Source organism: Eretmochelys imbricata, chromosome 6, assembly GCF_965152235.1.
Source record: "Eretmochelys imbricata isolate rEreImb1 chromosome 6, rEreImb1.hap1, whole genome shotgun sequence".
In the NCBI taxonomy this organism is placed as follows: Eukaryota; Metazoa; Chordata; order Testudines; family Cheloniidae; genus Eretmochelys; species Eretmochelys imbricata.
This window is the reverse complement of record NC_135577.1, coordinates 61,264,253-61,279,024: the sequence shown is the minus strand read 5'-3', so window position 1 is coordinate 61,279,024 and position 14,772 is coordinate 61,264,253. Positions and strand designations below refer to the sequence as shown.

The 14,772-nt window shown below is 40.1% G+C and overlaps 1 protein-coding gene across 5 annotated transcripts in view; it reads left to right on the top strand.

Annotated features, from left to right (window-relative positions):
- The window catches only part of CELF1 (CUGBP Elav-like family member 1), a 102,518-nt gene that overhangs the window by 82,825 nt on the left and 4,921 nt on the right, over positions 1 to 14,772 (top strand). For 3 of the 5 annotated variants that reach the window (XM_077818669.1, XM_077818671.1, XM_077818673.1), the window contains 4 exons: positions 3,717 to 3,830; positions 4,038 to 4,238; positions 5,189 to 5,332; positions 10,218 to 10,386. In XM_077818669.1, coding sequence (XP_077674795.1) covers positions 3,717 to 3,830; positions 4,038 to 4,238; positions 5,189 to 5,332; positions 10,218 to 10,345 — 587 coding nt within the window. In that variant the 3' untranslated portion in view covers positions 10,346 to 10,386. The remainder of the gene's footprint in view (positions 1 to 3,716; positions 3,831 to 4,037; positions 4,239 to 5,188; positions 5,333 to 10,217; positions 10,387 to 14,772) is intronic. The other 2 variants (XM_077818670.1, XM_077818672.1) reach the window with 1 other exon arrangement.

Below are 14,772 nucleotides of genomic sequence, written 5' to 3'. Positions count from 1 at the left end.
TCCCATATCTACCACCAGAATAGAAGCTGGTCTTTGCTGCTTAATGGGACTGGCCTGTAGGGTTTCAGTGCCACACTGGGCTCTCTACAATTGGGTTCCCTTCAGTGGAGCTTAGATGTTATGCAGGAATATCATCCACTTGATGAGGCTCAGATGCATCCCAGGGCTCTGCTCCTGCCCTTTGACCTTTTTCCATGGGTCATATTGGAAGGGAAAAATAGTGGTTTTCTCGCAAGTGCCATCCACTCCTAGTGCCAAAATGAGATGCCACTGAGAGGAGATTGTGCAGATCTCTGATTCTCCTTATCCTTTTTTCTGTGCTTTAATAGCATACAGTATAACTTCAGAGTTACGAACTGACCAGTCAACCACACACCTCATTTGGAACTGGAAGTACACAATCTGGCAGCAGCAGAGATGAAAAGAATGGGGGGGAGGGGCAAATAGAATAGAGTACTGTGTTAAATGTAAACTGCTAAAAGAAAAAAGGGAAAGCAGCATTTTTCTTCTACATGGTAAAGTTTCAAAGCTGTATAAAGTCAATGCTCAGTTGTAAACTTTTGAAAGAACATTTTGTTCAGAGTTACAAACACTTCAGTTATGAACAACCTCCATTCCCAAGATGTTCATAACTCTTGAGGTTCTACTGTAATGTAGTTAAATGTTGATATTTAAACAATCATTGTTGGACATCTGAGTGACCATCCCAAGGAGATGTATGGGGGAATTCACATCTCTTAAAGCTATTGTTTCAGGCTCTCAGCAGACTCAGGCAGACATTACTGCATCAGTTACACTTGCTTCATGTTTTCAGGGATTTCTGCATAACTGCAAAGGCTAAAGACCTTAAAAAATTACAGTTGTGATTCTAGAGAACAAGATAGCAGCCCCAAGAAGATTGCTGGGGTTGTTGACCTAGCAAAATCTGGCTCAATTTTAATCCTGTGCTGTACTGTGCTTGTATGCCATTTACTGTCATCCTTTTGAAAAAAGCAGAAGTAAAGCCCTATAAACAACGTTCAGTGTCATGGTATGTCTCCTCAGAATTAATCACAGAACTTTGAGTCTTGACACCACTGACATATCAGTTAGTTGATCTCCACTATTATCTCCTCCTTTTTTTTAATTTGCATTTATCACTGGGAGGGTCTTTGAGAAGATCACCTGTGGTGAGTTCAGTGGGAGGATTACCTACAACCTTGCCACTACAGGCTGTGATCTCTTCAGATCCTACAAGCTAGTGGCATGAGGCCTAGTTAGTGATACTTGTTAGACTGTAAGCTCTTTGGGGCAGGGTCTGTCTATGTTCTGTGTTTACAGAATAGCACAATGGAGTTTACATAGCACAATGGAGCTGGGGCCTCTGGGCACTACTGCAATACAAATAGTAAGTGTAATAGTAAAATCTAAATAGTGTTAGTGATTTTAACACCTCTCAGGCCATGCTAGTCTCTTATTTAGAGCCCTTTCCTGGCTCCCCTTTTCTCATGTTAAATTCAAGCTCATGGTCCCTCACTTTGAAGCTGTGCACAACATCATTCCTCTCTACATCTCTGCTCACATTTCTCCCTAATTCTATTCCACGGCTCCCTGCCTTCACTCTGGCCTTGTTTATGTGATTTAATTTAAATTTGTTTTTACATCAGTTTAGTTGAACCAGTGCAAACCCCCGTGTGGGCTCACTTATCTCAGTTTGACGGGTTATTTTGATTTAGCTTAGACAGATCCTCAGTGACTAAGCTAAACTGAAATAAATGTCCACACAACCTTTTGCACTCAAATCTGTTTAAAATTACACCTTAAGTTAAAGTGGTGCCGTTTTTTTATATAGACAAAGCATCTATTCCCTTCTCTCATGTCTGTTCCCTCTGTATCCTTCTCCACTCTTGGCTTCATTCCTTTTTTTGTGCTACTCCTTGTTCTTGAAATATTCTCTTTCTTGTGCTCCAAATGACTTTGTTCACATCCTGCCTTGTGGCACATTCTTCTACAAAGCTTTTCAGTAGTTAACCATTGTAGAAGTAAATCTCATTTTAGACACAACACAATTAATACCATTTCTGAACTGTTAGGTGGCCCTCTTCCCTCCGAGTCAGTAAGTTAACAGTAACCCAGCTTAGCATTAGGGAAGGGATGCTGCTGTTAGATTATTTTAGTTGAGATGTAAAACAGAGATTCTAACTAGACTCCAAAGGTTCTCTGGAACTTTTATAACGAGTAGTCTTGTTGACCAGGTATCATGGCCAAAATGAAATCCAGATTTTAAAATTCTGGTCTCCTGTGTTCCCCTAGTTTTTATTGGCTACAGGATTGTTTATTTCTGCCTTAAAATGTTTTGTAGCTTTGCTGTGCCTTATTAAATAGCTAATATACCACCCCAGAAGTGGTTGAGTGTCAGATGACAGGTGAAATGATTAATATATAAATTGTGTCGAATAGATTTGGATGAAAAATAGTGACAATTTTTACGAAATATTTTTTCAAAAATTTGAAAAACGTCAACTAGCTTTAATAATATGTAAACCACATTGAGAACATTTTGGCTGAGGTGCAACTGAAACATAAGAGATTAACTGAGTAGAGTATGCTAAAATGTCAGAGGATTTATCGCTCACTGATGCTTGTCAGCCTGTGTACGCTTGTGATCTGTCACATCCAAAAAGGTGGCTCTGAGATAACTCTATAATAACGGAATGATTCCTCGTTCTCACCAGTGCTGAGACCTGTACAAATGGCCTATAGTTTGAACCTCTATTCCCCTAAAAATATCTCTCTTTTCAAACACTACTGACCTGAAAGAGACAGGCTGCTTCCTATCAGCTGCCCTATCCAATTTCTTGTGACTCTATCTGTTGTCGAATTGGGTTCAGTGTGGACTGCGAGTGTGTTAGAGACCACGCCTGATTAATAAATAACCTGCTTGATTATTTGCTTAGCAGTTAGCAGTCACACTCTTGCGATGAAGGAGGAGAATGTTTGTGTTGGAGATATTTGTTCTCTGACTTGTTCCTGGCCCTGACTTCAGCCCCAGCTGCTGCAGCAGGAATTCCATAGTGGAAAGTGATTTCAGTTGCCGGAATGGATTCTAGGCATCTGTTCTCCGTGCTCTATCTGTAAGGGAAAACCTTGTGTTCAGTCTGACTGGAGCCTTCTTTAATCTCTCCAGGATATCTCTCTCTCTCTCTCTCACATCTTGCGTGTGATTTCCAAGGATGGATAGTAATATAGTCTCGGATACTTTTTTATTCCACATAGCAGCACTACTGGTTTTTATATTGGGGTGGAGACCCCAGCTGGTTATCATGCATTGGTTGCATCCAGACCTGGCTTAGATACTCTGCAGCTAATGTATTATTAACTATGTTGTTGTTGTTTTATATTAAGTAGCATCCAAAATGTGCTGGGTATTGTACAGACACACAAAGACAATCCCTGCCCCCAAAGAGGTCTTGCTATGAAAAGACAAAAACAGTTAAAAAATGCAGGAAAGGGATTCCTCCTACATGCACATCAATCAGTGGGTTGACTGGCCACAGCTTGTTAATTTTTTAATGTAAACTATTCTCAACTGCCCTGCTCTAGTCCTTATTAGTTGACTAGTTACTTGTCAACTAGTTACTAGTTACTCAGCATTGCAGTAAAAATGGGTTAACAAGGGATTTGAATGATAAAGGGCAGAAGTTATTGTTTGGTGTTTAATTCTCTCATTTTAATAGCAGGTTCCTCACCTAGCTCGAGTAGCAGCTCCTCTGTTAACCCAATGGCCTCTCTTGGAGCGCTGCAGACGTTAGCAGGTGCTACAGCAGGCCTCAATGTCAGCTCTTTAGCAGGTAAGCGCTGTGTAGCGAAGGGAGGGAAAAATGACTGATTATAATTCCCGTAGTTGTGCCGCGGCTCCCTGGATAAGCCATTCTCTTTGTTCCTGCTTGTTCTCGGTTGCTTGTTTCTGACAGCTGTGAAGTGTATTGAAAGTTGACTAGCATTGGCTCAGACACACCACTCAGTTATTAAATGTTCATTTTCCTTTTCTTGCATAGGGATGGCAGCCTTAAATGGTGGACTTGGCAGCAGTGGACTTGGCAGCGGTGGCCTCTCAAATGGCACGGGTAGCACAATGGAGGCTCTCACTCAGGCGTACTCTGGGATTCAGCAATACGCTGCTGCCGCATTGCCCACTCTCTACAACCAGAGTCTGTTAACACAGCAGAGTATTGGTGCAGCAGGAAGTCAAAAAGAAGGTAGGTGGGAAGTTATGCAGAGGACTTGAGTGCTTGAGTGGGGGTTTGAGGAAGAGTAAGTCCTGAGCCTTATACACATACCACATGCACAGCATTTAGCTTCCTAGAATCATAGAAGCTAGAGTGAGCATTCTCCTATAGTTCCTCCATTTGGGGGGACCACTGCAGAATTGTTCAGTATAGTTGATTTCTCTGAGGCTTTGTTCAGTTTTAAACATTCCTTTCGGGGGAAGTGTCGTTACAGCCCGACACGTGTCGCTGTCAGGGAGATTTCTTTTCTTAATTTCATTTCATTACTTGTATTTCTGCCTTTTGTTACCACTCTGAACAGTCCCTGTCACTGGAATTTTTACACTTCAGATACTGAATTAATTTAGCATGTAGAGTGAAAGACTGTGAAAGAATGAGGACTATGGGACTGTGTTGTGGGCAGCAGGTAGAATGAGGAGGAGGATTGACTCAGAGGCAAGAAACAGAACCTGAGAATTTTAGGGCATTGCCAATATACAGGCTGTCAGGAGCATTTTAGTTTTTATATTCAATTTGCTGTTTTCCTCATACTGCAGACTTGGCATAAGTACCTGTTTTGTTTTAGTCAGCACCCTGGGCTGATGCATACCCATAGGTCTCCCATGCAGCAGCAAACAAGGAAATCTGTGTTGCTGAGCCAGTGTTGACTTCAGTGTGATGCAGGAAGTGTCGTAATCAGAGAAAGGCACTGGGGAAGGAGCCAAAATCACTTTTAATATTTGATCCCAGCAACAGACCATGTTGCCTTATTTTGAAATCAGATTGGTCCAGTTTCCTAGCAGGAAGTTTACTGCTTTCTCGGGGAGGGGAGGGGCAAAGTTAATTATATGGAATGGCTCTTGGCTCTCTGCTTTGAGATTAGGGCCCAACCTCCCATGTTTTTGCTGAATTTGTGTTTCTGATCGATGGATGTTTTGAAGGTCCAGAGGGAGCCAATCTGTTCATCTACCACCTCCCCCAGGAGTTTGGGGACCAGGACCTGCTGCAGATGTTCATGCCATTTGGGAATGTCGTCTCCGCCAAGGTTTTCATTGACAAGCAGACCAATCTAAGCAAGTGTTTTGGTATGTTGGTTCCAGTCACTGTTAGTAGCAGGGAGTGAAGAATGAGAAGATGTATCACTGCCATTCTCTGGGAGAAAATAAGTTGGGTGGAGGTTTTCATGGAGGGATGGTGGACAGTTGCATATGGTGGTCAGATAGGCAGAAGTATTTTTCTTTATTCTTTGACCTCAATAGTCAGTCTGTCTAGGAAAGCCCTGGCCTTCAGACTCTGGTAGCCTGAGGTGATGCTGAAATAATGTGGGTGTGGGCAACTCTTATAGTTAGGACCCTACCAATTTCATGTGAAAAAAACATGTCATAGAATGTGAAATAAGTCCTTCCCCGTGAAATCTGATCTCGCCCTTGCTGCTGGGAGTGCCCCTGTTAAGATGCTCCTAGCTGAACCTCCCTGCTGGGTTGGGAAGGGACAGGACTTGTCCTTCCTTTACATGGCAGCTGGGGGCAGGGGTGAGATCAGATCCACCTCCAATTGCCTCCCCCTGCTCCTGGAAGCACCCCAACCAGGGAGCTCCCAGCTGTAAGCCCCTGCTGGACTGGGGAGATACAGGACCTGTCCTTCCCTTGCATGGCAGCTCTGGGGGGGATCAAACCCACTTCTGGATACTTTTTGGGTTGGGACCCCCATGGTTACAACACTGTGGAATGTGAGATTGACCAATTTTAAAACCCTCTGGCCGTGAAATTGATCAAAATGGACTGTGAATTTGGTAGGTCCCTACTTATAGTAGAGTCCCTCAATCCTGTTATCTACTGGGCCTCCTTTGCATATTGGGATAACTGCAGCTGATCCTACTGGCGCATATGACAGATGGTTCCTCACAGTCTCTTTTCTAGTGCTTTTTCCAGTCTGGTTTTGAGCAAGTGATGTGCATTACCTCATTTAATTTAAGAGATTATTTCACAGCCTAATACAGTTCATTATCTGGAAGGTTTTCCTGATATTCACCTGGAATTTTCCTTTTTTGAATTTCATCCCATTACTCCTAGTTATGCCACAATATACTGCCCTAAATAATTCATCATCATTAGTGTTTACACCTTGAAAAATCTGCAGACTGTTGTTATGGTACCATCCCGACTGTTATTGGTTAGCCAAGCAAGAGTGGATTCTACTCACATCCATTATTAAGGTTGCAATATAGCTTCCATTATAATTTCCTGTCTTATCAAACATATCTTTGTGAAACATTCATCTCATATTGAAATTCCCAATACTTGGTCTGTGTCTGAAGGGGATTTTTTAAAGTTCAGCCAAAGTCCTTAAAGCTTTAATTGAGATAGAACCACTTTTCCTATGTAGAAGATGGCAGAGAATCTGGTTCTTCTGAAAATCCTGATTTTTAAACAGAACTACAGGATATGTGTGGGGGAAAAGCCTTCCCTCAGAATTTGCTGCATCATAGATTTGGAAGAAAATATTATCTCTTAGCAGACGATATTGAGCATGCTTAAGTCTACATAGAACATAATAGAGCCTTGCTCATTTTGTGGCTTTGCTGCATGTTCTCTATGCCTGTTCTGAGCAGGGCCCTGGGAGAATCTGCAGAGAGAGATTTTGAACATCTCACTGAACTATGCACAGCAAAATTCTCTCAGATCCTGCCTTAACAATAGAAACTAGAACAGTGTGGGAGTGAAAAAGCTTAATGGATGTTGCAGTCTCAAAGGTGTTTCTACAACAATCTATACACACTGCGTTTTCATCCAGCCCTCTAGTGTAAACAGCTGTACTGCTCCCCTGTTAACTCAACTTGCAAAATACTTCTTCCAATCAAACAAATAGCAGCAACAAAGGAGGCAGTTTATTTTATTTATTTATTTTTTATACCATGCCAATCACTCTGATATCTGGGTATTGCCCAGATTGAATTTCAAAGCCTAATTTGGATTGTATAAAATCTAACACTATTAAGCAAGGCTGTGTAGTATTTTCTGTTTTTCTTAAAAAACAACCCTGCATTTACATAAATTTGACCTTGCAATGTTAAAATAACAAAGCAAGGAAATACTAAGGTTAAGATTCCACCAGCTGTGTTAAGTCCATTAAACTGAACATACATACTATTTTCCATTCTTCTTTTCCTGGTTAAATGTATAGAGATTAATATAAACTGATCTTTAAACATATTCCATAACACATGCAGGATGTAGAGTATTTATGGTCAAATCATCGTTGATTAGGAGATAACTTTTGTATCTCCTAATTTATGGTCATTTTAACTCTGCAATCTTAACATGGTGCTTTTTGTGTAGAGTTCTGTTGATTTTTTCCTCAGAAGTTCTCTAATAATTTTTCTTGTCTCTGAACTCCTGCCAATTTGTCGATATTTTTTCTGGTAATGAGGTACACGGTCATACTAGAGCCTTAGGGAATGGGACTACTCTTTCCCTGCACTGTGATGACTGTAGTATTCAACCCAAAATTTGCACTGGTCATTTTTGCTTTGGAAACTTATGTCTAATTTCATGTCCCTCAGTGCTGTTGAGTCTCTCATAGTATTACTGCTTCCCTGGTTTCTCCCTCTCTTTTCGGTTACTGTGATTTTGGTTATTTTTCCAAGGATGTGTTTATCTGCATTATCCCAAGCTATCACATTTTGTTGTTTTCTGCCCACATATTTATCCTCTCTACATTCCTTTTGTATCTTCCTTTGTCTTCAGTAGTATTTCCATCTCCTTCCAGATCCGTAATGTCCTAGTTGCTCTGTATTCTACATCATGAGCAAAGATGTTTAGCGAGTCCAGAACTAGCAGATTCCTTGTGGTACTCTGTGAAATATTTCGCCAACTCAGTACTTCAGTATTTTCAGCTGGCTAGTGTTCTGTGCATGTTATTGTTCATATTCAAGTTACTTTGAATAAAATGTCTGCTTGATAAAAATAAATATCTAAAACTGCACTTCTGTCAACGAATTTTGTAATCCTATTAAAGGAGCTAAACAAGTTTGTCTGGCAAGATTTGTGTTTTGAAAATCCACAATGCTGTTTTTGTTGCTTATGGTACCGTTATCCTCTAAATGTTTAGCAATGTTTTTTCTTCTAATATTTGTTCTATTATTTTAGTAGGGATAGAATTTTAGACTTAACAGGAACGTAATTAGTAGGATGCCTCATTTCATTTTTTGAAGATTGGGACTATGTTTATATTTTCTCATCTCTCCCCAGTTACCTATAATACTTTAAAATAAGTGAGTGGTTTGGTAATTTTTTTGGTTAGTTCCACTAAATCCTTGGATGTACATAATCTGACCTCGTTTACTAAGAAAATGTGAACATACTTACGTTTTCCCTTATGTTTTTAGTCAATATCTATTGCTATATATCTTTGTTACTTCCCAATTGTCTTTCCTTGTTAATGTTTTTCTAAGGCAAACTTTAAAAAGGAGTTAATTATCTTGGCTATTTTAGGATAATTTTCATCTCCTTCCTCACTTCTTAATACAGTTAATTTCTCCCAAGTACTACTTACCCTGATTATATATCTGTAAGAACATTTTTATTCTCCTTAGTCCCCCTGGTTAGTATATTTCATTCTACGTTTTGGCTCCTCTTACTTCCCCCTGTCCACTCACAGCTTTAATTAACTTTTGTAAACGTCTTTCTTTGCCTTCCTCTTTTTTCCTTTTCCAGTAATTTGTTTATTTTGAATTCAGATTGCAGATAATTCCTCATGAAACCACCCTGGCTGCTGCTTTTACTTTATATTATTTTTTCAACAAAGTTATAGTCTGTTTTGCCTTAGGTATCATGTCTTTCAATTACACAGCCATCTTCTATGTGGGTGTATTTTAACACTTCCTCTTCTTTACGTCTTATTAGACTTCTTTCTGAGATCTAGTCCCTTTATACTGTTGGATTCTGTGTGCACCCATTCTTTATTATGCTGGATGCAAAGTAGTTTGTGCTCACTGATATCAAAGCTCACCTATTGTCATTCATTCCCTGTCAGTTTCTCTATACTGTGGTCCTCCAAGGCATCTTCTCCACTGGTTGGAATCTGTAATTTAATGATAGTAAAGTTTTTCTCTGAATAACTAAGGAACCTCTTTGAAACATGCTAGGTGTATTTGTTACCCAGTGGAGATCTCTGTGGTTAAGCCTTTCTGAGTACAGTATCCTGTGGTCCCAGGTACCCTGAGAGCTGGCTCATTTCACCTTCCTAATCTCTACTCTTAGGGGTCTCGAGCAAATGTCCACTGTTCCTCATTGTGGCCTTATTCAAAGAATTTTACCAATATACTTACTGTTTGTCTAATCATAGTGCCTCAGCATGTAAATATTTCTAATATACAATGCCACTTCTCTTCCCCTTTTACCTCTCCTATACTGACATTCCTGTTACAAAAATTATCAGCTAGGTTTCAGTTATGCCCAATAAATCAGTTTTTGTTCTCATAACTGGAACATGGTCAATAGCTATAGTTAAGGTTACATGAGAATTTCCATGCTGAGCTCCTGTTTGCAGTTATTTGTAACTTTCCAAAGTTTTCATCTTTTGGACTAAATATTTCCAAGTCTGGTCTCTCCCCAGGGATGAGTTTTTTGTAAAGTTTGAGCAAAAAATTAGTAAGATATGTTTGAATCTGACGAGACTGGTGGAAAAACCTTTCTCTGTGTGTTTTTAAAAAAAAAAATTGTAGTACTATTTTTTTAAAACCACTCTTATGCCAAAGTGGCTTGGGGTAAAAAGCTACAATTTGGCCAGGAACCTTTGAGAAGTGCCTGAGTGATCTAGTGAAGTTATGAGATTTTGAAAATGGCACTTCATGCAAACCTGTTTACCTTAAGATAACCTGGGTACATGCAGCTCTTGAAGCAGGGTCTTATCCACTTGTCTGTTTGGGATCTTGAGCATGCTGTAATTATGTATTTTTCCTTTTCCCAGGTTTTGTAAGTTACGACAATCCTGTCTCTGCACAGGCTGCCATCCAGTCAATGAATGGCTTTCAAATTGGCATGAAGCGTCTGAAAGTGCAGCTCAAGCGCTCTAAGAATGACAGCAAGCCATACTGAGTGCCCCTCCCCTCTGGGACTGGAGGGAGAAGGATCTTCTGGTAAGTTGGGGAGGAGCGCACTTAGTGATTCGAAGCCCTAAGGCTGTGTTTTTACAGTCTTGGATGCTGATCCATGCCATTCTAGCTGGCACATCTTGCCCTTGAAGACTCAGCTGCAACATCTGCTGGGATTTCTGCTTCAGATGGAGGACAAGTTTGTGATTTTGTTTCCAGTATTTTACTTTGGAGTTTAGGTGCCATATCACTGAGGTGTTTTTTTGTTGTTGTTGTTTTTCCTTATTTGAAGTTTGCTGTGTTTGTATCCAGTGTGTGTTGAGAAGGACCAATGCCAGCTACCTGGGGGCAGGGAGGGGGCGGGAATACAAAAAGAGCAGCAGAACTGACACCACACCAGAGGGAAGAAGGAGGAGCAGAACTGACACCAGACAGCACTGAGGAAAAGAAAGGTGGGGAGGGAGAACCACCTTGAGATGGGCAAGGAGCAGACTTCATGTAGCCTCTGCCGTGCCCCATGCTCTGGTATTTCCTTAGTTAAATGTCTTCTGTGGGAATTTCCTAGCTGAATCTGTCTCTAGAGATGTGAAAAATCTAAAAGAGAAAAGAGGTTAATGGGTTAAAGGAAAACTGCAGTGATTATTTTGCTATATAAAGTGGTATTTATTGTTGCACCATGAATGTATACAGCACTTTATAAAAAAATTTTAGACAATATCCCTGCCCAGAAAACCTCATAGTCCATCTAGAGTTGCATATTAATTGAATAATTAATTGAATTTCCCAGTGTTTAGGAAATCTTACTCTTGACTTATCAGCTGGGAATTGTGCTAGGGCTTAGAGAGGCACTGTGGTCTGGAGGAATAAATTTGGGGCTGGAAGCCAGGAACTCCTGAGTTCTTATCCCAAATCTGCCACAGACTTTGTGTCACCTTGGTCAAATCTCTTCCCATCCCTGTGCTTCAGTTTTCCCATTTGTACAATGATGATAATGCCCATCTCACAGGTCTTTGAATTAATACTCAATAAGCACAATCTAAATGCTAATTTATTATTATTAAGCTATTAAATTAACAACAAATAATACAGCATACAATTTACAACAGCTTCTGAGGTTTCTGCTGCCTTGCACATCCAAGTGGGAGCTACTTCCTCAGTCATACTCTTTTCCAAAGGCAATTTTCTGTTCACTAGTAATTCTGTGATGTGATTTGGTATAGTAATTAGATTTACTTTTTACACTGCAGTTTTCCTTGAAAGTGGTGAGTGTACTAGAGCAGACCCTTGAACCACCCAGTCTTACTCTGCTTTTGGCAGTGGCTGTCACCCAGTATGTTGAAGGAAGAGCAGACACTCCCCTCTCTTGAACACACACGTTCTTTGCACATTTGTGAATTTGCCAGTGTGTTACAGGGGCTTTTGTATACACTGATTTTAGGAGGCTCAAAGCCCCTTTGAGACTCTGGCTTGAAGCACATCAAGGAGTCACAGTAGAGGCTAGTGCTCTAACCACCAAAATCCACCTCTGTCACATGGGAAGTTTACAGTTTCTGTATATCTTTAATAGAGATTCCATTTACCTCATATTTTCTCTATTTCCTCTTCTCCTTTATGTTCCCAATTTGGAGTGATGCTTTTTCTCAGCCCACCAAGTAACACTGCAATCCTGTGTTTGGGAGCTGGCTCCTAAGTAAGAAGCATGTGTGGTCAGACACAGGGTGTTTACTTCTTTCTCTACTCTAGCAGGAGGAGCCATAAGCCCCTGAAATGTTGTTTAGAATGTGCATGTGTTTACAGATACTCTGTTATGGTCCATAGGGAAAGTCAGGCATATCCAGGGACTGGGTCCCCTGGACTCTTAAACCTCATAAATACAAAGCCTGACCCATAGCATCAGAGCACCAGGGTAAAGTGCCCTTTTGTTGATGAGTTTGAAACTCAAATAGTTTTTTGGTGCCAACCTGTCTGTAATCCTGGCAGATGGGTAGGAGAAATTGTCAGTATTATACAGAGAATATTGTGGTGACAAAAGGTTAAATGCCCAGACTGCCAAATTCCCATTTATGCTGGCATATGGTACCCTTTCATGTTGACTATTTGGGTCTCTATAAACACACACGCGCGCACACACACACGCACACACACACGCACACACTCTCTTAGGTGAACCGTGTACACTTGAATTCTGTGCACTGGGAGAGATGTGTCCTGGTTTTCTGAGAAGAAAGTGTTGGAGTGTTAAGGCCGCTAAGGTCATAATGGGATTATTTTATAAATATACTTTGCAAAAAAAAAAAAAAAAAAGAAGAAAAGAAAAAAGATCATGATTGGGAGCAACCGCTTCAAGCATGACCTGCTGTAACCAAGAATGTTGTTTCTATTTTTATAGAAGTTTTATACCGCTCCAGGGTGGAGAATATTTATTACTTAAATTATTTCACTGGAAAAAAGGCCAGGGTTTGTAGAATCCTGAATGTGATTGTTTTACACATACAATGATGTGCATGATTGAAACTACTGATTTTCAGTGGCCTGTTTGCAGGCTGACTAACTGCTAAATGAGGAAAGATTAATGCTGTGAAGCATTGAAGGGGGGATAGCTGTACTCTGTGGTCTCTACAGTCACTCTTATATAGTATGCTACATACTGCTGAGACCCTTGCTCCATTTCCCCATTGACCCCAGACATGGGCCTGTTCCTTTAAGTAGTCATTTCAGTTGCCCTGTACTTATATCTTTAGCCTTTGCATCCTGTTACTATGCTTCCAGTACTGACCAGACTCTGCCCTGTTGTAGACAGGTGTAACTTCCATTGATTTAAGTGGAAGATTCACCCATTTATGCCAGGGATGAATTTAACCCTATGACTCTTCCCAGATAATTTGATTATCTTTACTAGAAGCCTAACCTGGGCTAGCTCTTGTGCCTTACTGGCATGACTATAGCGCAAGTATTGCCAACACAAATCTATGCAGGTTAAATTCTAAGGGCCTAATCCCCAGCATCTCTGAACTGATGCAATTCCATTGAATGTAATTGAGCTACACTAGTTTATACCAGCTAAAGATCAGACCCTAAGTGTGTGTCTGTTTCAGCTTCATTCAGTCTATTGGTGTGTCCAGGCATGTGGTGCCAAAGTTCATAAATGCATCAAGTCTCTGACTGGTGAAGGTTTTTTTGCTGCACAGTGCAGCTGATTGTATAAAATAAGTGTGTTTATTTCTGCTTGGTGGCAGCTGCTATAGACTAGGGTTTTCTGCCTCTTCCTTCATTCCTTCCAGATTTGAACAGAGTTTTCTTCCTCACAATTTGGCAGGAAATCCTGTATTTTTTTTAATCACTCTCATGCTCTCATTCTATTGCAAATCAAATCAGTCAGCTGTTTTGGGGACCATTGGAATAAATTGACTAAACATAAAAGCACACTCTGAATTAGCAGCCCATTGTGACAAAAACCTGGTAAAATCATTTTGAACTACTCTTTAGAAATAATCCAAATGAGAAACTGTCCCCAGAACAAAAACTTTGTATGCTACCAAAGATTATTAAAGCTGAGACTGGAAGGGAGAAGAAAAGAATTTACGTAATTGAAACTGGCAAAATTATTTGGGACAGACTTGACCCATTCTGAAATACTTAAATATTGGAAGCTATCTCAAAATACTTAAGTTGGTTATAATCCATGCACTTCTCTGAAATGTCTTAATGTTACATTGATATTGGCATAAGAGTTGACTCTGTTCAAATAACTACAGAAGGATTTGCTTAAGTAGCCAAATGGGCAAAGTATTTTGTATGCTCATAATCTAAAGAATCTGGATTTTCCAAAGAGATTCTACAACAAAATCCAGTATGATTTCTGTTGAACCACAGAACTCCAGACTGCAGGTGTACTCTGCAGATCCTTGTAAATAATCTGCATCATAGAATCAAGGGGGAAGTCTTTGCCTGCTTTGCAGACTTCAGAAGACATTGGATTCTACTTGGCATCCCATATTAAAAGCAAAGAATTAGGTAAGGCTGTAATTGATCTTAGCCTGATACTGTTTAATATCTACAGCTGTAGCAAGCCTACTCTGATTAGATTCTTCAGCACCTAAATAAGAGTCTAAAATTAGATGTCTTCTTACAGCTTAGTTATCTTACCAGCATGCAGAGCTTGCACTTATTAGAAAATGCTTTTGATAAATATGCATTAAAATCAACCCTCATTTTGCTTAGGCTTAGAACTTTCCAAAAGAGTCCGAAACAATTGTTGGAAATATCTTTTATGTTTTAATGATGAGATAATAGATCAAACAAGTTAAATCTATCTGGAAAATACAATTATCACCATGGGAAATTCCAACCAGGCAATTAAATCCTTAAATAAAAACCCCTTAATCTAGACAGTAAAATGTATACTGGAAACTGGCCTATGTGCAAGGCAGA